The sequence below is a fragment of the Sciurus vulgaris genome, assembly GCF_902686455.1.
Source record: "Sciurus vulgaris genome assembly, chromosome: 5".
Classification (NCBI taxonomy): Eukaryota; Metazoa; Chordata; class Mammalia; order Rodentia; family Sciuridae; genus Sciurus; species Sciurus vulgaris.
The window spans coordinates 133938937-133964421 of NC_136465.1; the positions used below are offsets into that span (position 1 = coordinate 133938937).

Genomic DNA, 25485 nt, shown 5'->3' on the forward strand with positions numbered 1-25485 from the left:
AAGCCAGGTATAATGGGCATAGGTGGGAAGGCCATAAAATCAAGTTGCTTCCATAATATCACATCATATTTATATCAGTTTTCTCTGTATCAGTGAACTTTGGTAACTGCAAAATATGACACTTGCTGAGAATTTGGTTGCAAAAGCTTCAGGACACATGGTTCTCCAATGAAATAGTATGAGGAGAGATTACTCTTTAGACATAGTATTAAGTTCTGCCTCCTTAGGAGAGAGTGGGGTACTCTGTAGTGGTTTTCATTACACTGAAGATTGCACTGGATTTCTGTCATGAACCATTCAGACAAAAATAGCAATCAACAACCTATACTTTAATGACAACAAAATTAGCTGCTAGGATACAGCTTTGATACTAATGAGTATTTCACATCATGAGTACCCTGTAAGTCACCTTAAAATATTGAAGTGAGCTATAAACCTTTTCAGTAGTATAATTCTTAGTTATTATCTCTCAATAAAGCATATATATATATATACATATATAATACATTTTAAATCATCTCTTTTTTCTAAAATTCATATTCAGCATTTTGTAGTTTAATTCTAATGTTTACTCAATTTTATTTATTAACACTGTGTAACCCATGGCCTGTATGGAGAGGGAATAAGTAACCCTCGGAGGTGTGAACCTTCTGGAAATAAGACTGAAAAAGTATTATCAAGAAATAAAGCAAAAGACATGGAAATATTTTGAAAGCAGGGGCTTGGGTGGAAAAGATCTGATGGGTCTGATCCTAACAAAGGGGAAAAACCCAGAGAATGCTTTATTTATAGTGGAGCACAATGAAGGAATTTGTGGTGAGGAGGGGTTCTTCAAGGTAATCAGGAAGCAGGGGCTGTGGGGCAGTTGGCCTGATTGGGGACTTATCACTTGAGCAGTAATTCTTCCTCTTCCAGGCAGCGGGCACCACAAGGCTACTTGGGCACACGGGTATCTCTATCTCGTGGGCTTTGCGTTTGAACCTAGGGCTGTCTGAGCCAATAAATTCTTCAGTATCACAGAATTGTCTTTAAGCAGGACATTTGTCAAGGCAACGAAGCAGTCTCAGATTCATGAGATTATACCAAGAGTTCTCTTGAGGGGCACACCTGTGCTTTAGAGATGGCTCAGAAACGCCCACAGTTCTTTTGTGGCTTCCAAACAACACTGGGTCATAGTAGTTCTAGATTTACATTGATATTAGGGCAAACTCCATTTGCATTGAACTTAAGTCAGCTTTCCTATATTTGAAGCTTTGGTAAATCCTGATTCAGTAAGAGGTTCTTCAGAGCAATGCATCTCTTCCTAGAAAATAATAACATAATTGTATGCTGTCTGTCAAATACTAAAACGATTCCATTGACCAACTGTCAGAAGTGTTCCCTGAAATTTCTTTCTAATGAACGTTCTGAATTACTCAGTTAGCTATAGTTAGATACAATGTTTTAGATTTTTTTTCTCTCTATGAAGTTAATTGGTTCAGATAAGGAATGAATGTACATTAGCCTCATTAACAACATACCCTTTAACTAAATGAATTGCTTGAATAATATGTATAACTATTATATATAAGAATCTATTGATCATTAAGAGGCTGATGCCATCTACTTTTTGCATAGCATTAATTCATCTTTAACTTTCCTGGAAATTAGGGGAAAACCAGTGAGAAGGAAAGTAAGTTAGGAATTAGAAATAGGTAATGGGAAGAAGGCTAAATTAGCTTTTAAACAGAGGCACCAAACTCATTCATTTTCCTTTTACACAAGGAAACCCTTGTGGTTTGGATGAGATATTAAGCATTTAAAATAGTGACATATTGGGGCTGGGGAGAAAGCTCAGCTGGTAGAGTGCTTGCCTCACAAGCACAAGGCCCTGAGTTCGATCCCCAGTACAACAACAACAAAAAAAAAAAAAAAAAAAAAAGTGACATATCAACAGTGACATAGTGATGTCAATGTGTTGTTTCTTTTCTTCTGTTTATCTATTCATCTTCTTGGTAGTGGGAGATCAGTTACTGTATTCGTAAAGAATTCAGGAAAATGAATAGTTTCTTTTGTGGTCCTGAGGTTTTAAATTTGGTTGTCTGACTGTCTGTTACTTCATGATGTGCCATGAAAGAAGGGCCAGAGAAAGAAAGGCAAAGGGCTGGAGCATTGAAGTTTAATCTTTCAGGGTGCAGGAAAATTCGTCAGAGAAGGGAACAGAGGCTGTTCCTTTAGATGCAGAAACCAGAGCATCACCAGAATATGATCCAAGAGGTATTATAACCCCTAGATGGTGTTTCTATTGGTGCCAGCATTCCTAGCACTTCCTGTATGAGGAAAAACTGATTACATCAGCATGCACACCTTCCCCATTTCACTCGTGAGAGTTTCTAAAGGAATTAGTGCTATTTCTTGCCTTTCATATGCTCATTCTCTTTAGACTCCTATGTATACAAAAGTGTGGAAATAATCTTTTTATTTTGTGGAAACTCTTTAAAATATGGCCAATTAGTTTTAACTGCAGTGCATTTGAGTTGACATATAATTATATTAATAAATATGTCCTAGTAATACAATGAAATTACTTTTGACTAGTAGAAATTCAAGTCATGGTAAACATACTATAAGGCTCATTGCTGACTTGTGGATTTGCAGAGGCCAACTAGTAATTATTTGACTTACTGTCATGAAGGGTATACTAAAATGACAAATAGAATCATCATTTAAATTCGCTGAGACTGGCATAATTGAACATGTCATGGAGTTGGTATAAAGCATTTAAAAGTACTCTACAATGGACGACAGACAGACAATCCTCTGATTGAATTGGCACATGATTCAGAAATGACAGATTTTTCTTACGATTCTAGAAGAGAATAATTAAGTGAAAAGATGAGAATGGTATCTAAGATTAATGGTAACATCAATAAGCTATTTGAACTCAGGCTAAAAATAAATACATGGAACACAGCAATTAAGCACATTTTGTTTAAATAAAAGCACCCTCAGTTGCGAGGAAAATTACCCACTGCATTTATGTTTCCACTGGGAAATATTTCTTGGGATTGGGGCAACCAACACATTTCAAAAACAATGGGAATAATAAAGAAGCTAAAAATACTTTAGAAAGAAAGAAGGGTTCCTGACCATTATTATTTTAACTTTGCAGTAAGATAACAGAGTGTATATTAGGAGAAAAAAATATGATATATATGCATCAGGAGAGTAGTGAAAGCCTGGTGGCAAGCGGCAAGGGCTTATCCAGAGCAGAGCATGCCAGACACGTGCAGTTACATTCTTTGATCAAATTGAGAAGAGGATGAAGGGAATTCAATAGATGTAATATATCCGGACTTTACTAAATCATTTCCTTTATGCCTTATGATGGCTTACTTAATATTTTAATTAAAATTAGCTTAGCTATTTATAAAGATGCATATCCTAAAATAAACTCACAAATAAAAGAGGGAGATGAGACTTAGCAGTGATAGATGAGCTAGGAAGAGGGAGGCGAAAAGCGCTCAAATGGGCAATGGAGACAGGGGTGGTCTCTGAAGACAGTAAATTAAAGGACTATGTAGGTGACACAGTGTTACAGAACAGAATATTAAAATTCAGGATTCTTTTTTAAGAGACGTGAAAAAAGGCTATTTTTGCAATATAAGAAATGATGCAAGTATTGTTAGTGTGTAGATGTGCAAGCAAGACAGTCTGGCCTACCGCTACAGACTGTTCTTATTGATTGCAAAAGCTCTGATAGTGTTATTCTTGGAAAACCTTGAGTATCAAAAGTCCTATCATGATAACTGTTGAGTCTGTGAGATTGAAAAAAAAAAAAAAAAAACGAAAAACAAAAAAATGCAGCTGTCAGAGTTTGAAAAAAAAATGCTGAAATAAAATTTTATTTCCTGTAGAAATTTTCATAAATATTGCTTTAGAGCCCATCTAGGTTTTGGTCATTAATAATGATCTTTGTTTTCTCATCACCATTAACTGTATGATTAGCACAGTCTTCCATACATTCTTATCATCCTCATTACCTCTATTATGATAAAGAAAGCAGCTGTTGTAACAGTTGCTCCCATTTATTTCTTACATGAGTGTGTTGGCAACCAGACCTGATCCTGAGATAACCAATAATCTGTGTTTTGCAAAGCATGTTTCCTAATTTATCAATCACATCACATCCATTTTCACAATGTGGCAATTCATACTGTGAAATAAAAGCTGTATATAGAAGCAAATTGTTTGGCCAAATACTCCAAATGTATGTCATTCAGGGTAAGAGGCTTTAATCTGAGTAGATTCCAGACAGTGGAATCTTAGGATGGTGTAGTCTACCAATATTTTCACAAATGCCAGAGCTCCCCACTCAGAGCTCTAAGCTTTTCCCACAGTGGGGCCACTTGCAAAAACTCTCAGGGGGCCTTTGCAGAAAGACCGATTGGCCTTGTCAGCATGGAGAGATGCATTTCCTCCTCTCCGTACTGTAAAATTCTATATCTCCCCCAAAAATACTTATAAAAGTTGGTTGTGCTTGTAAACTGCCAAAGCTTACAAACCAGAAAATATGATAGTGTAATAAACAGATATGAATTCTTCCCAGTAGCACAAAACTCTTTTTAAGGCCAAACACACTTTTACTATGAATCATGATTCTGTTTTCATCACTTTATAGAAATTAATCAAATAGCACGAAGAATTAATATCAACTGAAAATGAAATGATTAACAAATAACATTGCCAGTTTTGAAATTCAGACATTTATAAGCACTTGGAAATCAGAACTATATTGTTCCCATAGATTTAATTTACATATTAATTCACACACAGAGATTTGTCTGATTAAGGGTTTTAACTGTCTTTTGAGAGAATATGTCTATTGGATGACCGTAGACAAGTATGAAAATTAACAAGGAAACCTCAACACACACAAACAGAAATAAATTCAGAGGAAACATGTTTCCCAGTCATTAAGATGGCTACAATTTTTGAAATTAGGTTTTTATGGATTCTAGTACTAATTTCTTTAATTTTTTTTTTCTTTTTTGAATTGTACTGTTACCACAATCTGTCTCTTTAATCTCCAGGGTTAGAAATTGCATGAGGCAGTGGTTACACAATTTACTTGCCAGGGAAGTCCCCCAGTCCAGCCGCTTTTGGAGAAGTACAACTTTGATGACAGTCTTATTGTATAGGAGCTCTGGAAACCCAGCTCGTTAAATTCCCAGTCAGAGTTAAGGGTGGACCATGAGGATGTCCCTACCTTAACTGCTTTTGAGAGGTGGCTTTCTTAGAGTCCAGGCAATGTAGAACATGGCATCTCCAAGAAAACCAACCGATTATGGTCTGTAGGTGGCTACTTCTGAAAACATTGCAAAATGTCTTGAACTGTAAGATCAGGACAGGACATATTTAGCCAGATTTGGTCACCTCTTTAATGAACACACTGTTTATGAGAGGAGATGTGTGTTAAGCCAGGTCATGAGGGCCACTTGAAGAGGTACTTGTCCAGCCTAAATAAGGAAGTGTGGGCCAGAGTCATCATTGTAATTTTCACAGGAAGGAATGGGCAAGCCAGGTTAACCAGCAGGGCAGGTTTTGGGCTGGACAGTTTAGTAGACTGGGCTAGAGGTGGTCCCTAGGTGTTCAGTACCGGGCCCTGGGGTGTTTAGGGCAAAGGAATTCTGCCTCCGGGTATGTAAAAGTTAAAGGAGTTGCTTCTGAACGTGGGCTCTGCTTTGCTTAGTTTGCATATGAAAAATGCACCTCAGGGAGAATAGTTTGCAGTTCTAAGATTTGATTTGTCTTGGGAGGGGTACTCACTCCTTAGACAAAGAGGTTCAAGGTAAGAAAACACGGAGGATACGGAAACAAAAAAATACAGTTAATACAGGACTTTGGAAGAGGGTCTAGGAGGTGAGAAATATCAGAAATTAGCTCTGTATCCCTTCTGCTGTAATTCTAACATTCTAGGGAGGCTCTGATCTCAGGGCTTTTCATTTTCTCCTTCCGCTATCTCAAAGCACTCTTCCCAAACACTCTTTCCTTGGCTTCCTCCCTTATTTCTTTTGTGCTTTGCGTTTTTTCCTAAATGATGCCAAGTCTGTTCCTCACCACACTTTTGAAATCACACGCCTCTAACAGTCTTTGCCTTTCCTGCTTCATTGTTCCTGATAACACCACTCTCTAACTTATTTATTTATTTTTATTCTCTCTCCATTGTACCTAGACTGCAAGGTCTATAAGCACAAGACATTTTATCTGTTTTGTTCACTGCTGTTATTTCCTTTATCTCGAATAGTGACTGTACATGGTAGGTGCTTAACAAGTATTTGTTGCTTGAATAAAAAAAGTAAATGAGAAGTGATGTGCGACATTCAACTCAGAGCTGCTTCATGTTTTCTTTAAACCTCCAATAGCAGTCTGTTGTACACATAACCTTTGATAATGACACTTTGGATAATGAGCCAGTTGTAGTGTCCAATTGGGGATGAAATGATGCAGAGAGAAGGTGGTAGCTGTAGGAGGAAAAACCACTGTTAGGGATCAAGAATCAGGCAAGAGCAGGCTTTCAGACTAAACTCGAAGAGTAAGAAGTATTTGCAAGACTAGTAGGCAATCTTTCCCAGAGCTCAAGGGGGCAGAAAGGGCTCTTGATTTTCTAATGCATATGTCAGGGGAGTCATATCATTTTATTTGAACACTCAAAGAGAAAGTGGCTTGAGATGCTAGAGGATTGGTGCACATATGGGTTACAGCGCATGGTGGTCTTAGATAAAAGGCAGAAAATATCTAAAGAAAAAACTATTCATGGTAATAAGAAAATCTGACTTTCTATTTCGAAGGTAAGTACACATCTTAAAAGAAAGGAAGCACACTGAATTTGACTAAAGAATGAAGAGACTGGGCTCTTTCTTACCGTTATTCTGGATTCTTCCTTGGTGATGTTCTCAGTGCATTTCACTGATAAATAAGAAACATGAAATCTCAGCACAAAATTTCAGTTTGTGAATCAACATTGCATAAATACATACAACACTGTAGCAGACTTTAGATAAATAAAAACATTGCTTTGTCCCCAAGTGCTTGGTGAAGTTATTCTCTTTTCCTCACTTTCAAGAATCCACTTCAGGGATATTTTTCTCTAGTCAATGCAGTGCTTGCTTTGTTTTGTCATCTAATTTTTCAGTCACCTTCTTTTAGCTGATAATATAAGAAATGAATTATATCCCGAGTGTAGGCTCTGTTTTCTGTGTGCATTATCAGTGGAACTCCTTCTCCATAATAGTAGACCATTTCTCTGAACTTAAGATGGTTAAGGTTATTTTTATTTGTGATGTGACAAGCATTCTACTGTAGACCTATGAAACAAAAAAAACCACTAAATTTAATGTAATGCTTGCTGATGAGATATATTTTAGACATATTTTAGTATAAGTGAATAAAAGAAATATTTTTTTCTGCAAGTGATACAGAGAAAATATTTAAATGTTGAGTAAAGCCTTGTAATTTTTATGTTCACAGCTTTGTCAAAAAGATGTGATCTTCCCAGCAGCATCATGTTATCAAAGATGCGAACCTTAAATCAACAGCTGTTACACCTCCAGCAAGTTATGAATTTTTCTTGATTTATAGCAATCACTCTCTTTATTTCTTTTCTCTGTCAAGCAGGGAAATTAAGGTTATTTTCATGTAAAAGATACACACATTATGGCTTAGTATTTCACATAATCCACATCTCTTACCTTTTAAATTAAATTGCTATTGAAATGAACATGATCTGAGGGTTCTTTTGATTAATAACAGAAATATTGTAAGTAAATAGAAAATAGAGCCAACATTGTTTACATAAAATAAAGAGAAGCTAACACAGACATAATAATAGGAATCATTTTTATGATATTCATGATTTGTATTGTAATGATAGATCAGAATGAGATGAAAATAAAAGCCAAAGAGATTTGTGGAAGCAGAGGAGAGAAAGACTGAAATGTTATTTTTGTTGGTTTTAGGTGCTCTTAAAAAAAAAAAAAAAATCTACTCTTCCTTAAATAGATCAGAGAAGGTTGCCTTTTGGTGAATTTAGGTAAATAACAACAGTTTGAAGTTAAAATCTACTTCTTAACAAGCTAAAAGTGATCTTAGAGTTTCTAAAATTATTTGTCTAAATTAAGGATAATTGTTATTTATTAAGTGTTGATAATGCATTATTTATTGTACTAAAATGTTTTCTATAGACCATCTAATGTAATACTGATAAATCTTTAGGCTAAGAGCTATCACAATGTCTGTTTTATTGATGAGGATCTTTAAGCCCAGTATCAGACACAGTGATTAGATGGTAAGACAAAAACTCAAATCCATGTACATGACTCATCAGAAGGATGCTTTCAACATATGGAAATCTTAAACATTATGTAACACAGATTCCTGATTACAGGGAAGACTGCGGAGTGTCAAGTACGCGCTGTCTGAATCAACCAAAGTGGAAATCATCATGTTCTTGATAGGGGTCTTTAGCAGACACATTTAGGGACTAATGGTACTTATTTTATTTATCAGACGTACACTATTACAGGTGCTATGTGCTAGGAAATGTTCTAAATACTTTATAAAGACTAACTATGTGAGACAGATACTGTTATCATCCTATTATATAACTGAACTGAGGTGTGGTTTAAATAACTTGAGCAAGGAAACACAGCTAGTAGATTATAGATATTAACTACACTATCTAAGCCTGCCTGTCTGTATCATTCAACTGTAGTTTTAATAAACTACTCCGAAACCCAGTGCCTTACACCAAGCACATAATTTCCTTGTTCATAAGTCTTTAGGTTAACTGTGGTTTGGCTGATGTAGGGCGGTTCTGCTTCCAGCTGTGGGTCGAATGGATTTCTTTCCAGGCTGTCATTTAGGCTCAGCTTAGCTGTGTATGTGATTTTTGAGAGGCTTACTCTAAAGAGCAGCAGCTGCCCAGAGCATGCTTTCTAGTCACCTTTCTGTTACTATAGCAAAATACCTGAAACAATCAACATATAAAAAGGAAAGGTTTATTTTGGTTATTTCAAAGTTTCAGTTCATGGTCGCTTGGTTTCTTATTTTTAGGGCCTGTGACAAGACAGTACATTGCGACAAGGTAATGTGGCAGATGGAGAGGGTACTGAATGTTTCCTGAACAGAAATCCAAGTTATCATTTTTTTTATCCCTGGTTACAACTCTTAAAGAAAATAAAGACCAGGTCTGAGAATATTTCAAGTAGACAAAACCAGGCAACATAAAAACAAAACAAAACAAAACAAAAAATAACCTAGTTTGATATTTTAAAGTAAGTGATACTTAATTTTTTTCTTATAAATATTGCTGATGATCATAATGAAAATAATTGTAAACGAACTTAAGCTACTTTCCAAAAATGATATAATGTGGTCACTTTTTTTTTTTTAAAACTTAATTCTTTTTAGTTATACATGACAGTAGACTCTGTTTTGATATATTTATATAAGCACGGAATATGTGCTTGTATATATTTATACATGCATGGAATTATTCTAATTAGGACTGTCTTGGAGATGTACTTCATGGTGAGATTCACTGTGATGTATTCATATATGTGCATAGGAAAGTTATGTCAGATTCATTCCACTGTCTTTCCTATTCCTATCCCCCTTCCCTTTATTCCCCTTTGTCTAATCTACTGAACTTCCATTCCCTGCCCTGTTGTGGGTTAGAATCCATATATCAGAGAAAAGATTGAAAGTCATTCTTCTTTATAGCTGAGTAATATTCCATTCTGTATATATACCACAATTTCTTTCTCCATTCATCTGTTGATGAACATCTAGGTTGGTTCCATAGCTTAGCTATTGTGAATTATGCTGCTATAAACACTGATGTGGCTGCATCATTATAGTATGATGATTTTAACTCCTTTGAGTATATAGCAAGGAGTGGGATAACTGGGTCAAATGGTGGTTGCATTCCTAGTGTTTTAAGGCATCTCTATACTGTTTTCCAGAGTGGTTGCACTAATTTGCAGACCCACCAACTGTGTATGAGTGTGCCCTTTCCCCCACATTCTCACCAGCACTTGTTGTTACTTGTATTCTTGATAATTGCCATTCTTATTGGAGTGAGGTGAAATCTCAGTGTAGTTTTAATTTGTATTTTCCTGACTGGTAGAGAGAGGATCACTTTTCACCAGTCCCCCCATGTGGAAATACCCAGTGCAATAACCAGTCATTGTAAAGGTCGAGCAACTTTTTCATTTTTGGTGTATAAACCATCCTATAAGAATGTGCCTCCGAGCTTCTTTTACCACTTTTAGCTTAAGATCCCCCACATAGTGATTGGTACTTTTTGCATGGCAATAAACTTTAAAAAATTTCCTCTCTTGATCTGATTTTATTTTTGACACCACTCACCAGATTTAGGATTGGGGACGTATGGATTTGTTAAGGTTACTCTAGTTACTGAATTAGATTAAGTCCTCAAATCTCAACTGTTTCCTATAATAGCAGTGTATTCCTCGTTCTCATGGCGTGGGGTAGTGTTCCTCATTTTCATAAATGGACTCCACTAGATCCAAATGTATTCTGCCTCCATCTTACTCTTTGTCCCCCAAGACCTCTGCATTCAGTCCACTGACACAAAGGAGAGTGGTGGACGGAACCTGCAACTCCTATGGACCACGTCAGGACGTGGCATTCATTGCTTCTCTATATTCCATTGTCTATCACTCAATCGTATGGCCACTGCCAACTCTGAGAAAGGCTGGAAAAGAAGCTAAGAAAGAAGTGAGCTAAGAAACAAGCATACGTGGATTTGGGGAGAGCATTTGCCCATCTTTGCCATCTCTGACAAGGTACTTTTGAAAAAGTAAAAGCATTCAAATGAGTATACAACAAAGCATGGGTATTTCAACTTGGGTTTTGTCTTACTTCCACATTGTTCATCTAGGAAAACAGATATTTTTAGTCTATTTCTAAAATGAAAATAAAAAATCCTTTGTATAAAATTATAGCTTTATGATAATGGAACCAAGAAAATGTTGGCTTTTAGGAAACTGAGTGGGCAGAATGGTCATGTGCAAGTAGGAATACATCTCTATGGGTTTCTATATGTATTTATCTTGCAAAAATGAATGGGATATTGAAAGCCCAGAGTTTTCACTCAGTGTGAAGCAATCAATATGTACAAACAAGAAACTTTGAAGTCCCAAAGCAGGGCGAGTCTTTTGAGAAAAATATTTTGTGATGGCATGATTTCCTCAGAGCCGTTTACAACAGATAATTCTCTTTAGTTTCATAAAAAAGAAGTGCCTTTCTTCAGAGTTTCAGAAGAGTCATACCTTCCAGAGTTAATGCTCACTACTTTCATAGACCATGATCAGTTAAAACTCTTCATCACTATATGACCTCATGATTTTCCTTCTCTTTTTATGAATTTTTAAATATGAAATTACTCATAAAAGACAGAAGATGAAAAATTAAATCTATTCTTCCATAGTGCCAAATCGAACCCAATTTTGAGGCAGAGTTGCAGCTATATTATGAAAAGAAGTATTCAATTAAAGATGTTATTCATGATATGACACACCAATTACTAATACAATTATTATAATGTTTGTTGCAATGAATAGAAGTTCAATTACATTACAGAAAAATTACTATAAAATGCAAAATTGATATTTCTTACCTTTTCATTTTCAGGAGCTGGAAGCATCTAAATCACATCTCGAGGTTGTCATTTTTCAATCATTATTTATGTCAGATATATTATTGAGTGATGAAAGCCAGGTACTCCTTGCTACCTTAAAAACACTCGGAATAGTTGCTTTTGTATCTAGCATTTTGACAAGTACTTTTTGTGTCAAAAACATATTATGTCACAGCATAAATCATTCCTTCAGGCCCTGCATGCATTATTTTCCAAAAGGAGATACAATCTTTCAGGCTCCTTTACAGTGAAGACCCCATAAAACAAAACATAGTGCAAAAACCAAAAAACAAACAAACAAAAAAAACACACATACACAACAAAGCAATGACAACAACAAAATACCCAAACTGAAACAAAAACCAAATGCAGAACAAAAATAAACAAAAATGTTGTTATGAAACATTGAAAATATTTAGTTCAGCTTATAGCATTTTCTTCACAAAAGTTATGCAGTAAATTTAATTGGAAATGTGAATGAGCCATTTTTGTGTCAATAACATGATAATAACAATGACAATTCTATGAAAACTCATGATTTAACTATTTATCTTCATGTGAATTTCTCTATCTTGTACCTTAACAAAGGAAATCTTGTAATGTTATCAAGTGTATGCAATTTTGGTGGGTTGTTGTTTGTTTATTTGGTTTAAATGGCCCTGAGAAGTATTTCGTTTATTTTTTTTTGACTCTCTCCTCTTTTAAGCAAAATTGTTAGTTGATAGGAAAGAACTATTCTCTAGAGTTAAAGCAGCTGGTGTCTCAATATCCATATTTTTAAGCTGAAATAGCATAGTGAGATCATTGTGGATAGAAAAGAAGGAAATAAATCAGCTTGTGAGCTATTATCATTCACTTTACATTGTGAAAAACAAATACAGCTGTCATATCCTAACATTCGCCATAGATAAATTGAAAATATCTATCATTATTTAACATAGGGGGAAAAAAAAGAGGAAAAAGAAGATCTGTGACTGAGGGGTGTACAGGATTTGGGTAATATGTCTTATGAAAGCAAAGTACCGTGGTTACTGGGTGGGAAAATTGCAAAGAGCTTATCCAAGTGTTGAATCAGACTTGAAGTATAGAAAGAAAATCACACACATTTAGGAGTGAACAATGAGTTGGGTTGCTAATCCCTCCAATAGGTTGTGGAACTGAGTAACTTTTCACTGAGGTATGGAACAGAACTTCTGGGTTTCTTTCTCTCAGCACCTGTCTTTTCTGTTGGGAACAGGACCTGGTTTCTTTTGAGGAGGATTTCTAACTCCTCTCCCATTCCTATGGCATGGCTTGCTGCCATTTTGTGACAGGAACCTGCATTTCTGACCACAGCGATTGTGAGTAGGTGCAGCGGGCAGGGCGGGGACAGTGGATGGAGGCCTCCCCCATGCAAACTGAGCCTCCCTTTCCATAGTGAATATGACTGAAATTGGGCCAGTAAGTTTATCCTTCCCTAAGATTGTTTTCGTTTCCCTCCCTCCTTAGCTCTTTCCTTACCTCCTTTCTTTCCCTTTTCCTTTTTTCCTCCTAATCTAGTCTTTTCTTCTGGGAGGAAAAGTCCATCCCCGGTCCATCTACATTAGGAGAAAATAGAGCTAAAATATAGCAAGATGCAGAGAAGACTGGAGAAAGAATCTTGTTTGTGTCTGGACTTTTGTGTCCAGGCTCTGGATACCTTTTTGAGACCCCACAGTATCCTTCCAATAAACATTCCTCCACCCTGATCCTATACCTTTTTTTCTTTCTTTAGAAAGTGAAATTCTTTATGGCTGAGTAATATTCCATGGTACATATATGCCACAGTTTCTTTATCCATTCATCAATTGAGGGGCATCTAGATTGGTTCCACAATCTGGCAATTGTGAATTGAGCAGCTATGAACAATTTTGTGGCTGTATCTCTGTAGTATGCTGATTACACAAATGGTATGCCTCTACTTCATGTACAAACAGAGAAACAAGACGTATCCATTTGTTTACAATAAAAACGAATTAAAAAAAAAAAGAAAGTGAAATTTCTATCACTTTCAACCAAATGAACCCTGGCATCTCTGGAAATTCAATAAAATCATGTGTGTTTATGAAAATATTTATTTGATTCAGAAAAATATTTAAATGAAATCTCCAACATCTTTTAAGACTAGATTGATACATTTTAATCAGATAAGAAGGCATTTTGGATTACATGGTTTCAAAGAGTGTTTTATTGCTTATTTACTTATCCTCAAAGTCCCCAAAGATAAAACTTTAACTTTCTTTCATTTCAAGTTTGAGGCACTCACTCACGCATGCAGCTGTTCATCAGTAAGCCCTCCTGGAGAACTGCTGCGTGCTGGGTACTGTTCTAGAGTGGGGGATACAGCACAGGAAACAAGATGGCAAGAGGTCAGCCTTTGTGGAGAAAAACACACTATATAATAAGTAATGGGGTGTGTCAGGAGGTGAAAAGAACACAAATGGAGGCAGGTTGAAGCACTGGGCTGGAGGTTATGACTTCCATCAGGTGGTCAGTCAGAGTGTCCTCAATGAGTAGGTGAGACTGAGACTTCAGAGAGACAAGGCGGTGAGCTTTGAGTCGGCCAACTATGGGATGCATCCTAGATTGTGTCTTTGATTTTGGAACAGCAGGCACATGTGGGGATTCTCTCAGCCAAAGCAGGAGGTATGAACCACCAGAGTCCGAGGGGCCTGGAGTGGAATTCCAGGTAGAGGGCAGAGTTGGTAAAAAGTTCTTGCAGCAGGATTGTGCCTGGCTGGTACAAGGTCCAGCAAGGCCACTGTGGTTAGAACCACCGAGCAAGAGAGAGCACAGCAGGGCCAGAGGGAGGCCAGGCATTTCTTCACACTCTTAAGGCACTGGTAAGCAGTTTGACCTTTCCTCTGAAAGAAAGGGGGGTCCTTAGAGGAGGGAGGCGACTTGAAGCATCCTTGTACAGAATGGTGGAGTGTAGCTGGCCTAGAAATGACGGGGGGATTTCCTGTAGAGCTGACTGTAGAAAGCTAGGTGGGAAAAGATGGTGAGTGCTGCTGGGTGTGGGCAGGAGCTGCAGCCATGGTGACAGGTGGTCAGATCCCTGGTATATTTTCAAGGTAGAATCCACCATCTTTGCAGACGAATTTTAGTGTGGAGTGTGAGAAACAGAAAGGAGTCAAGATTGACCCCAAGATGTTTGGTCTGAGCAACAGAAGGATGAAGTTGTTTTCTCCTGCCATATTAAAGATACCACATGGAGCAGGCTTTAGGGGAGATCAACTAACTATGGAATATGTTGAGATGTGTTAAAGACATGAGAACTCCATAGAATTACCTAAATAATTTCTGCAAATAAAATCATCGTATTGTCATGAGCAACAGAAAAGGAAGTATCATAGAGGGCAAGTCTGAGGACACAGAAATCATTAATACTAACTCTGTCTAGAAAAGGAAAGGAGGTTTGTCTGTCAGGACTTATTTTTAGTGAGCCTAAGCTGGGATCCTAATGGTGCTTCTTTTCTAAGTTCTTCAAATCTGTTCTTTCAATAATTAGGCATAGAATTGTGCTATAGTTTTCAGCATCTAACATTTCTTTTTTGAAGATTGGAACTACTTCTGCATGTCTTATGTTCTCCAAAAGTTTTTGCAGTGCTCTGGGGGTGTATTTAATTGTAACTCTTTTTATGGAAATCTGTGTGTTCTTTTAAAATCATTTCATTTAGAACTTGTTTCTTAAAGTTGCTTTCACCTTTTTTTTTGTCATTTCAAAGGGACTTGTTTGTTCTATTTTATTTTACAGATAATATGTGCAAATTTCAGAATATTTAGGGGATACACATATACAGCAAGATTAAAATCCTACACCAAAAATATGACTGCTTATATTTCAGGATATGTTTTGTTCTTATTTCATATGTGTGTATTATGTGTATCCTATTTTTAAATTAAATAGAATTATATTGAACATTCTGTTTTTGTAACTTACCATTTCACTCATATAAAGTCATTTTGCCAGATAAAATGGAGGAATGATAGCAATTAGATGGTTTCGTGTTCTCTCTGTCATCTGTTAACCTTACACCATCTGCCCTTTGCAAAGGGCTCATTGCTTCCTTATTTCTGCTCTAGAAAATTAAAAAAAAAATAAAAATAAATATAACTTATTTGGGCATTATTTTTTGATATATCTTAATTCAACTTAGAAATTCAACCAATGCCATGATTTCTAATAGATCTAAGCCTCTTTGCAATTTATTGCATATGTAAAATGATCACTGCTTGTTGTGTTCTTCCTAGAAAGGACTCTTATTTGGTTTAATTATTCCTATCTTCTCTCTGGACCCCATCCCTCATATATGCACCCATATGCCTAATTGATTCTACTTATTTTTTTTCATATTTGTATACAATTGAACTTTTTTGATGTGTAGTACCATAAATTTTAGCATATGTGTAGATTCATGTTACCATCATGTCTTAGTCACCTTTTTCACCACTGTGACAAAAAGACCTGACAAGAACAATGTAGAGGGAGAAGTTTATTTGGTGTTCTTGGTTTCAGAGGCCTCAGTCCATAGATGGCCAGCTCCATTGTTCGGGGTCTGAGATGAGGCAGAACATCATGACAAAAGGGTGTGGAGGAGGAAAGCAGCTCAGGACATGACAACCAGGAAGCAGAGAGAGAGAAATGTCCAGGGACAAAATTAAAAACCCTAGTGACCCACCTTCTTCTCCATACCCTACCTGCCTACATTTATCAACCAGTTAATCCATCAAAGTGGGTTAATGCACTGATTATGTCAAGACTCTCATAATCCAATCATTTCACCTCTAAACTTTCTTGCATGGTCTCACACATGAGTAATTTTTTATGCTTTATACTTAAAGTATAAAACACTTTTGCAGTGAGAATACAGAACAATTCCATCATTCCAAAAAACTTCATTGTCCTATCCTTTGTAATCACATGTTCCCCCTTCTACTAAACCCCGGCAAGCACTGATCTAATTTCTGTTACTACTGTTTTTTTCTCTTTGAGGATGTTATTTAAATGAACTCATACAGTATGCAAACTTTGAGGCAGATTTCTTTTACCAAGCATCACACCTTTGAAATGTATCCAAGTTGTTTGTATGTATTGGTATGTGGCTACTGTTGAGTACTTCATTGTAATAGGTATCACTGTTTATTATTTATTTATTTGCCTGGTGAAGGATATCTGGGTTGTTTCTCTTTTGGGGGGTGGGAATCATGAAAAGACCTGAAATAAACATTGTGTTCAGTCTTTTATTTTTTAAGCCATTCTATTAGGCACATACAGGAATTACGATTTAATTTTTATTTCCCCAGTTGCTGATGATTTTGGACATATTCCATGTGCTTATGTGTTTTACATATATCCTCTTTGGTGAAGTATCTGTTCAAACAAGTCTTTTTCCCATTTTTAAATGATTTTACTGTTGAGTTATTGACAGTTCTTTATATGTTGTGGATATAAGTGTTTTGTTAGATATATAATTTTAAAACACCCTCTCTCATACAGCTTTTCTGTTCACTATTCAACAGCATCTAGAGCAAATTTTAAAAATTAATTTCATAAAGCAAATTAAATATTTGATGAAGTATAACTTTTATTATTTTTTTCTTTTATGAATTCTACCTGTGGTGCCGTATCTAAGATCTCTTTGCCTAATCTCAGATCACGTAGAATTTCTTTCAATTCAGTTATGAAATTGCTTTCTTGGGCTTCTTCCTCTCCACTATTTCCCCAATATTTTATGGTTCCCTGTGACCTCAAGCTGGAGCTTAACTTACCATGTTCTGCCACACGTTTCCAGGACCAAGACACAGAGAAAAATTTCAGCAGGGATTCTTGTCACCCTCCTGGGACCACACTTCCTCTGATCAGAGAGGAAAGTCCCTTTCCCTCAGTTTTAGGTGGCTGTGGGCTCCTGCAGCTGTGACTGGTACTACCAGGAGACTTTCCAGCTCCTTGACCTTGAACCACCATGGGGCTTTTCCTCTCCAGACCTCCCAGTCACACCAATGTTTGCATCTTGCTCTTGGGCTCTCTTGAGACCTGGCTGAGGGAAACTGAAGGAAAATAAAATAGTAAACCCACTGCTGGCTCAGGGTTGATCTGAATCCTGATCTCCTTTCCACATCTGCCAACTGCCAACATTTAAGAGGCCTCAAGGAAATACTCCTCAGGGAATATTTTGTCCCGGTTTTATTATTGCACTCAGTTGGAAGAGATGGGCTGGTTGGGAAATGCCTCCTTCAATCTTACCCACAATTGGAATGATCAGTGACCATCTCAGGACACTGGCTGACAATGGCATTTAGCTCAATTTTGGAATATTGTAGGGGGCAGTCTCAGCAAAGTCTTCTCACACTAAGTCAAGCAGGAAGTAATAATGTTCTCTTTCTTCTATTTCGGAATGCTGTTGTTATCAAAATGAGACATCTGGGACTACTAATGCCCAGGTGCCAGCCTTGGGACAAAGGTAACATCCATGGCAAAATAAAAACATGAAAGCTGGCCTCTGATGATGCAATCCTCCAACAGAAGATACTTGCTTTCTTTCCCCTTTAAGTATGTTTGAGGTGAGGTTTGGGGTTCAAGGATTTTTATTTGCTGTATCTTCAAGTATAGTACTCTTCTTTCTGTGTGTTTCAGTTTTTTAAAAATATACAGTTCCCTATATTGTCATCTGTTTTCTTTGTACTGGTGCTATCCAAGAAAATAGCTACCAGAAGACAGCATGGCTATTATGAATTGAACCATGCTAGAAAATGCAAAATATATACCAAATTTTGAAGACTTAGTTAAAAAAAAGTAAAATATTTTATTAATAATTTTCATATTTATTACATTGAAATGGCAGTATTTTACAAATAGTGGTTGATAATTACTTTTAAAATATTGTTTCTTTTAATTTTCAAAAATGTGATTACAGGAAAACTTCACATGACATGTGTAACTCTCACTGTATTTCTGTTGAATAGCCCTGGTTTCTAGAAGTCCCCCTTTTCATACTTACTGGAATATTTACACTTATCTCATTAAATTTAAGACCTTCTCAGCCACCTTGATCTATCTCTAACGTCAAGTTTTCATCACTCACTTTTTCCTTTGAAATTATTGAATTCTCTTTTCTAAGTGTTAAATTGTTCTCAAACATGACAGACCTTAAACTTGGAATTAGAGCAAAAACAAACAAAAAAAACCCCCATCTTCCTGGAATCTGATTAACTAGGTCGTAAGTAGAGCCCAGCTTCTGTGATTTTTGCAGGCACTCCCCGACCAGGTGTCTAGGGCGCCTGTGATTCAGTCCTATCTTACCTTTTCTCAGCTCTCGCTGTTCATTTGGAACGCATTGTAGTGTTTCATCATCTCACTTCATTTCCATAGCTGCAGTGTTCAGCATGAGACTCTATTTATCAACCCATGTAATTAGATTTGTTATTATCCATTGCTTGCACGTCGAGATATAGACATTTGAGACTATGATGTTACTGATCCTCTTCCTAGTGACTTTCTCATGTGGCCTACTGGACCTTAGCCATCATTTTATAGCACCCTGACATATTCCATAACGGTGCTCTTCAAACTTGGGACACATATAACCCTGGAGGGAAATGAGCTTTTTCAAAAGACACTATATTAGAGTGAGGTAATTTGATAGGAATGCTTTGGCGATTCTATTGTAAGCTGTGTCTTTTACAACACTGTTTGTAAGTGCAGCTCCTAATGGTGGCCTAATATGCCATTTCTTTTGGCTGTTAATTTCCACTGGCCTTCTGTAGATAAAAATAATAATCATTCATTACTATGTGAGTTAATTGGAAAAAAAAGAGCACTATTATTTCATCATTCATTAGAAAAGAATTCCCCATAAAAATTTACTTTTGTGTTTTCCAATGGTAATACCTTTAAATATATTTATGTTGTGATTGATTAGAAATTTTAATGATAATTTAATCCATGAGGAGTATTGCCATGCTTAATGGTCCCATAATGTTTTTAAAAATTAAATTTATATACATATTTAATTGAATAAAATATGATATGTTGATCAATAAACGACAAGTTTAACAGTTTATTGCACCCAGATCAAATTTTGGGGGGACCAAAGAATGAAAATGTGAGCTCAGAGAGAAAAAGGAATCATTTACTCTCTGCCAAAAAAGAGCTTATTCATATATTCTTCAAATTACTACAGTACTTAGACTTATATGACTCATATTAAACATGTTAGAGCAATTCTATTTTAAAATGTCATTATTTAAAACACAAGAAATCATATCATTTGCAACCATTTATACTTATATTAAAAAATTTAGATATCAACCCAAGAATGTGAAAGTGATCTCAATAATTTAAAAAACTGAGGTGAAAGGAAAATTATTTGTTTTAGGGTAAAAATTATCAAATTTTACTACCTGAATTGTTTTTCTCCAGCTGATCTTGGTCAAATTAAATTTCTACTAAATAAGTCAGATATTGTGTGGGTCAACATTGTACTGATTGTGAGACATGAATACATTCCTAAGCTATCTTATTCATGGCTTAGAAATCCAAATTCCATTCTTCGATTAGTTTCTCTCTCTCTGTCTCTCCCCCAGTTCCTTATCTATTCTATCCACTTCCCATATAATACTTTTTCCTCCCTAATACCAACCTCCACCTTCAGAGGGAAAAAAATAACGAAATTATTAAGGCTCAAAATCCTTCAGTTTTTTTCTCCAAGGTTTCATAGTTCATCTAGAAGTTTCCCAAGTCTTATCTGTAGGAATATTCTCTTCCGTGATTACTACCAACTGCAGCAGGTTATTGATCTCTTTTCAGAATGTTCACCTTTATCCTAATGGGTGTGTTCACGCATCTATGTACAAAATATGTGTAATTTTTCAAATGTAAGAAATTTCAAAATGAGTATAGAAAGAGCATTAGAGAATATATACATGCATATATGTATGTATGTATAGATGAATATATGCAGTGTCTTTTCCCTACATTACATCCCCTTAACCAGAAAATTAATTCAAAATTTTTTCTCTATATACTTAAATTCATTCATATACACATCTATTTAATTGATATACTTTTATGCAACTGGGAACATAGTATATATATTTTTTTGCTTCATCTCATTATTTTTTACTGTAGCAAAGCATAAAGTACCATATCATTTTTAACTAGGCCCAAATTGATGGCCATATAGAAAGTTTTCAATGAGTAATCTCTTAGTCACAAACAGTGCTGGGAAGAACAGTCTTGTGAATATATCTTCATACTCATGTTGGATTTTCTCCTTAAGGATAGATTTCTATAAGTGGAATTACTTGGTCAATGACTACATATTTTCATCTTTAATTGAGATTCCCCTCCAAAAAATGTGCCATTTTATATTTAAATAACAATGGAAGAAATAGTTTTCCTTACACTTTACAAAAAATGCATACAATCAACTGTTAAAATGTCAATCAAACAGACAAAGGATAATGTCTTGTGGATATATTAATTTGCAATCTCTGACTTCAGGTGCATTATTCTGAGAAGTGATATGCACCTGATTTGAGTTTCTGTAATGCTGAGTTACTTTTCTCTTTCCTTTAGGCTGCATTTATCTGCTCCATATTATTTGGATATGCTTTTGATTCCCCTCTGACTCCTAAAAGTCATGTTTTTTGGTTTTCTTTTTGGATTATTTCCTTTTTTCTATTTTCATCTTCACCTTTCTTGATAAACTGTATGGAGAGGTCTTTCTCAGGCCTGCTTGCCTCCACCTCAAGCAACTGATTAGTTTAACATAAATAGTTGGATATTGCTTCTGGCAAGAACACAAGCTGGAGACTCCCTGAAGGGTTGAGGAATAATCACCTCATCTTCCATTCCTCTTGCTTTTAGTTAGTTTCTAGCACTTTGTTATCAAGTGTTGGAAAAAGTATGTTCTTCCTTATATTAAATTGTGCTTTTGAAACTTTTCCACCACATTGCTAAGCAGAGAAGAGTGAACTTGTAAATAATGGTTTATTTTTCTTATTCTAAACCTGTGAGTAAAATTAAAGGTTCAGGAGTATTTGTTGTCTTATTTTGTTCATTCTCTTACCTTCTGACTTAGAATACCCTGGTTAAGAAGCTCTGTATTAAGTTAGATGAAAATCAAATTAATGGTTAATTTAAGCCAGTGTGCATGTGTGTTATGTGTGTGTGTGTATATATAAAACATCAAAGTTCCATTTATCTATTATAAGAGAATTTGGGGATAAAGTTTAGACTTTGCCATCAGAGACCCCTGTAAAAGTTTCTAATGATCCCTGGTTCACACTTCCAGAATCACTAATGAAGCATAATGATTCTTCATCTGTCTGAACATGAGAATCATTGGATACTCTGAGACTCAGCCCCAGATATTTGGATTCAGTTAGTTTGTAGTAGGACCGGCTATTGATACTTTATAAAAACTCCCAAGGTTATTTTAACATGCTTCCAGAGTTCAAAATCATTGTTGTAGAGTACAGTGCAGTGTTTTTCCTTGACACTCAGAATATATTTTGGGGATTGTAAGCAAACACAAATTCATTTAAAATACAATAAAATTAGATATCACAATACCAGACCACATCATGTAAATTTGGGGTTTTTCATGTGAAAATTGAGGCAGAACAATTTGAAGAACCTTTTATAGATACCAGAATACTGCTATGGAACTTCATCAGGTATAAGCCACTAGTATTATCTATCATCTATCTATCTATCTATCTATCTATCTATCTATCTATCTATCTACCTACCTACCTACCTAATATCTATGTAACTATGTTATGTGTGTGTGTATATTAAACTAAGAGAATCAATTATTTAAATCAAAGAGTAAGATGCTTATTCATATTTATTTTCACATAGTTACATAAAATAGAATCAACATTACATGATGTTTCTACCTAAGTCATTATGAAATGTCCTCCTACATCTCCTGAAGCTAATTAATTTCAGAGAATAAGTCACTGTAAATATATTAAAACGTCAGCAAAGAGGAAAGAGAACAACAGCAGGTGGTTTAGAATTTATTCATTATGTAATAGTTTTCCCAACTTCTCTGTATGGGAGATGGGTGGAATTGTATGGGCTCTTCTTTCGTCATTTCTTCCTTAGAAGATCTATTGATCTGTGAACATTTCCAGAGTAAGGAGGGAAGCAGGGATGAAGTTCTTGATAAGAAAATGTTTTAGGTGGAAATTCTTGGAGTTAATGCTTTTGCCTTGGTACATGTGAAATATGGGCATTTTACTAAAAGAACTAAACAGTCTATGTATTTGGAATCCTCATCAATAGATCTGAATGTACTTATTTCTTACGTTATTGGTAATCCTTCAGAATTAAAAGAAAACAGAATTTCTAATAAACTCAATTTAAGTAAATTTAATATTAATGGATACAGATCAAGTTGAGTTCTGCATTTTATTATTATTTTAAATTAAAAGATATTTAGAATGTATGATACAGCTGAAGACAAAATATGATATTATAACAGCTATTGACAAAAACAGGAGAAAATACTCATGATCTTGGGGTAGGCATAAATTTCATAGATAAGACTAAACAAACTAATCATACTGTTTTTAAAAATGTTAACTTGAATCTTACTAAAATCAAAATTTATGATCTTCAAGTACAGTCTTTAGTAAAACAAAAATAGTAAGCCATGATTGGGAGGTAATATTTGCAAATGTGTATGTAATCCGATAAAGAACTTTATTCCAGAATATGAAAACTCAATAATAAGAAGATTAACAACTCAAAAAATGAGCATAAGATTTGATCAAACACTTTACAAAATAAGATATATGAAGGCTAATAAGTACACAAGAGATTTGCAACATCATTAGTCATTTGGGAAATCCAACTTCATGCCACATGATAGACTACTTCACACCCACTGAATGGCTAAAATTTAAAAAATAAGCAAATGTTAGAAGAATGCAACCAAAACTCTCATATGTTACTGGTGAGAATGTAAAATAGCCTGGTAGTTATAAAGTTAAATAAATATATCTATCATTGAATTCTGTTATTCAATCCCAGGTATTTACCCAAGAGTAATGAAAGCATATGACTCCATAAAAAGACATGCACATGAATATTCATAGCAGCTTTGTTTGCAGTAGTTCAAAACTATGATGACCCAAATGTCCATGAACAACTGAGTGAATAAACAAAATAGAATATTACTTACAGTATATATAACAAAATAGAATACTACTCAGCAAAAAAAGGACTAATGCACACAACTACATAGATTAATATAAAAAAATTACACTAAGTTAAAGAAGTCAGATACAAATGAGCATACTCTTTCTGCTTCCATTTAAATAAAATTCTAGAACTGGAAAAATTAGTCTATGGTGATGAAAAGCAAAATATTGTTTGCCTGGGCCTGGGATCTGGAGAAAGTGGGCAACGGAACTTTTTTGCAGGGGACAGAAATGTTGTATAACTTGATTATGATGATGGTCTCACAGGGATGAATTAATTTGCCAGTATGCATTGCACTTACACTTAAAATTAGTGCTTTTTATTGCATAAATATACTTCAATATAAAATGAACCCATTAGTATGGTGATAATTGTTACATAAGTTTAGAGATGAAAGAATTCATTTAGGGCTGGAGGTTTGGAACACAGAAATGTCAGTTCTGGCTGAATGCCTATGAAAAGCAGCTGAAGACTCAGGAATATCTCAATGGCGTGGGAGTCAGATAAACCAGCTTTGAGGATACTTCCTCTCATCTATTAACCACTGAGTCACATTTGCAGCCTTTTTTTATATTTTATTAGACAGGGTCTTGCTGAGTTGCTTAGGGCCTTGCTAAGTTACTGAGGTTGGCTTCGAATTTCCAGAATTATAGGCATGTGCCACCACACTGGGCTTTTTCTAAAAAATTCCCCCCAAACCTACACAACTGTTTTCCAGTGTAGCTGTACCTCTTTACATTCCCATCAGCAATGCATGCATAATTCAACTTCTCTATATTCTCGTTGATATTTGGTATGGCCACTTTTCTTATGTCATTATGATAGGAATTTAGTGGTAGCGACTTATACTTTAATTCTCATTTCCTTACTGACTTATGAAGTTGAAAATCTTTCGATGTGCCTATTTGCCATTTGTATAATCTCTTCAGTGATGTTTCTGTTCATGTCAATTTTCTAACAGGATTATTATTTTTTACTATTAAAAACTGAGAATTCTTCATTTATTTAGATACTAGTCCTTTGTGAGATATGTGACTTGTAAATTTTTTTGGTGTAATTTTCTTTTTAAAATCTTAAGATATTTTGCAGAACAAAGTCTTTAATCTTGATGAGATCCAATTTACCAACTTTTCTTTCATAAATTATGCTTTTGATATCAAGTGCAAGAGTTCTTTGCTTAGTCCTAAATCCTGAAGATTTTCTTCTATTTTTCTAAAGAATTATTGTTTTATATTTTACATTTGAGTCCATTATCCACTTTGAGTTAATTTTTGTATAAGACGTGAGGTTAAGGTTGATGTTCATTTTCTTTTTGTTTATGGATATCCACTTCTCCATCACCATTTGTTGAAAATACTGTTTTTCCTCCACTGAATTACTTTTTCAATTTTGTTAAAAATCAGTTGGAAAATGATCACTTGGAAATATATGTGTGGGTCTATTTTTAGGTTTTATCTTCTGTTCCCTTGATATCTGCATATATTCTTCTGCCATAACCATGCAGTCTTGATTGATACAGCTATAAACACTTATATCACAGTGA

At 35.3% G+C, this 25485-nt stretch overlaps 1 protein-coding gene across 5 annotated transcripts in view; it reads right to left on the bottom strand.

The window, feature by feature from the left end:
- Nucleotides 1-526: 526 nt before the first annotated feature.
- LOC306662576 (uncharacterized protein) overlaps nucleotides 527-25485 on the bottom strand; it is a 44291-nt gene continuing 19332 nt past the window's right edge. Inside the window, exons 2-8 of one of the 5 annotated variants that reach the window (XM_079142416.1) lie at nucleotides 17495-17773; nucleotides 15666-15804; nucleotides 13993-14045; nucleotides 13205-13281; nucleotides 6905-6948; nucleotides 5249-5373; nucleotides 527-1303 (exon numbers count right to left, since the gene is read on the bottom strand). In XM_079142416.1, the coding sequence (XP_078998542.1) occupies nucleotides 1240-1303; nucleotides 5249-5373; nucleotides 6905-6948; nucleotides 13205-13281; nucleotides 13993-14045; nucleotides 15666-15677 (375 nt within the window). In that variant the 5' untranslated portion in view covers nucleotides 15678-15804; nucleotides 17495-17773 and the 3' untranslated portion in view covers nucleotides 527-1239. Of the gene's footprint in view, nucleotides 1304-5248; nucleotides 7347-11683; nucleotides 13380-13767; nucleotides 15805-17494; nucleotides 17774-19025; nucleotides 19530-25485 lie in introns of those variants that run through there. The other 4 variants (XR_013764150.1, XR_013764151.1, XR_013764152.1 and 1 more) reach the window with 4 other exon arrangements.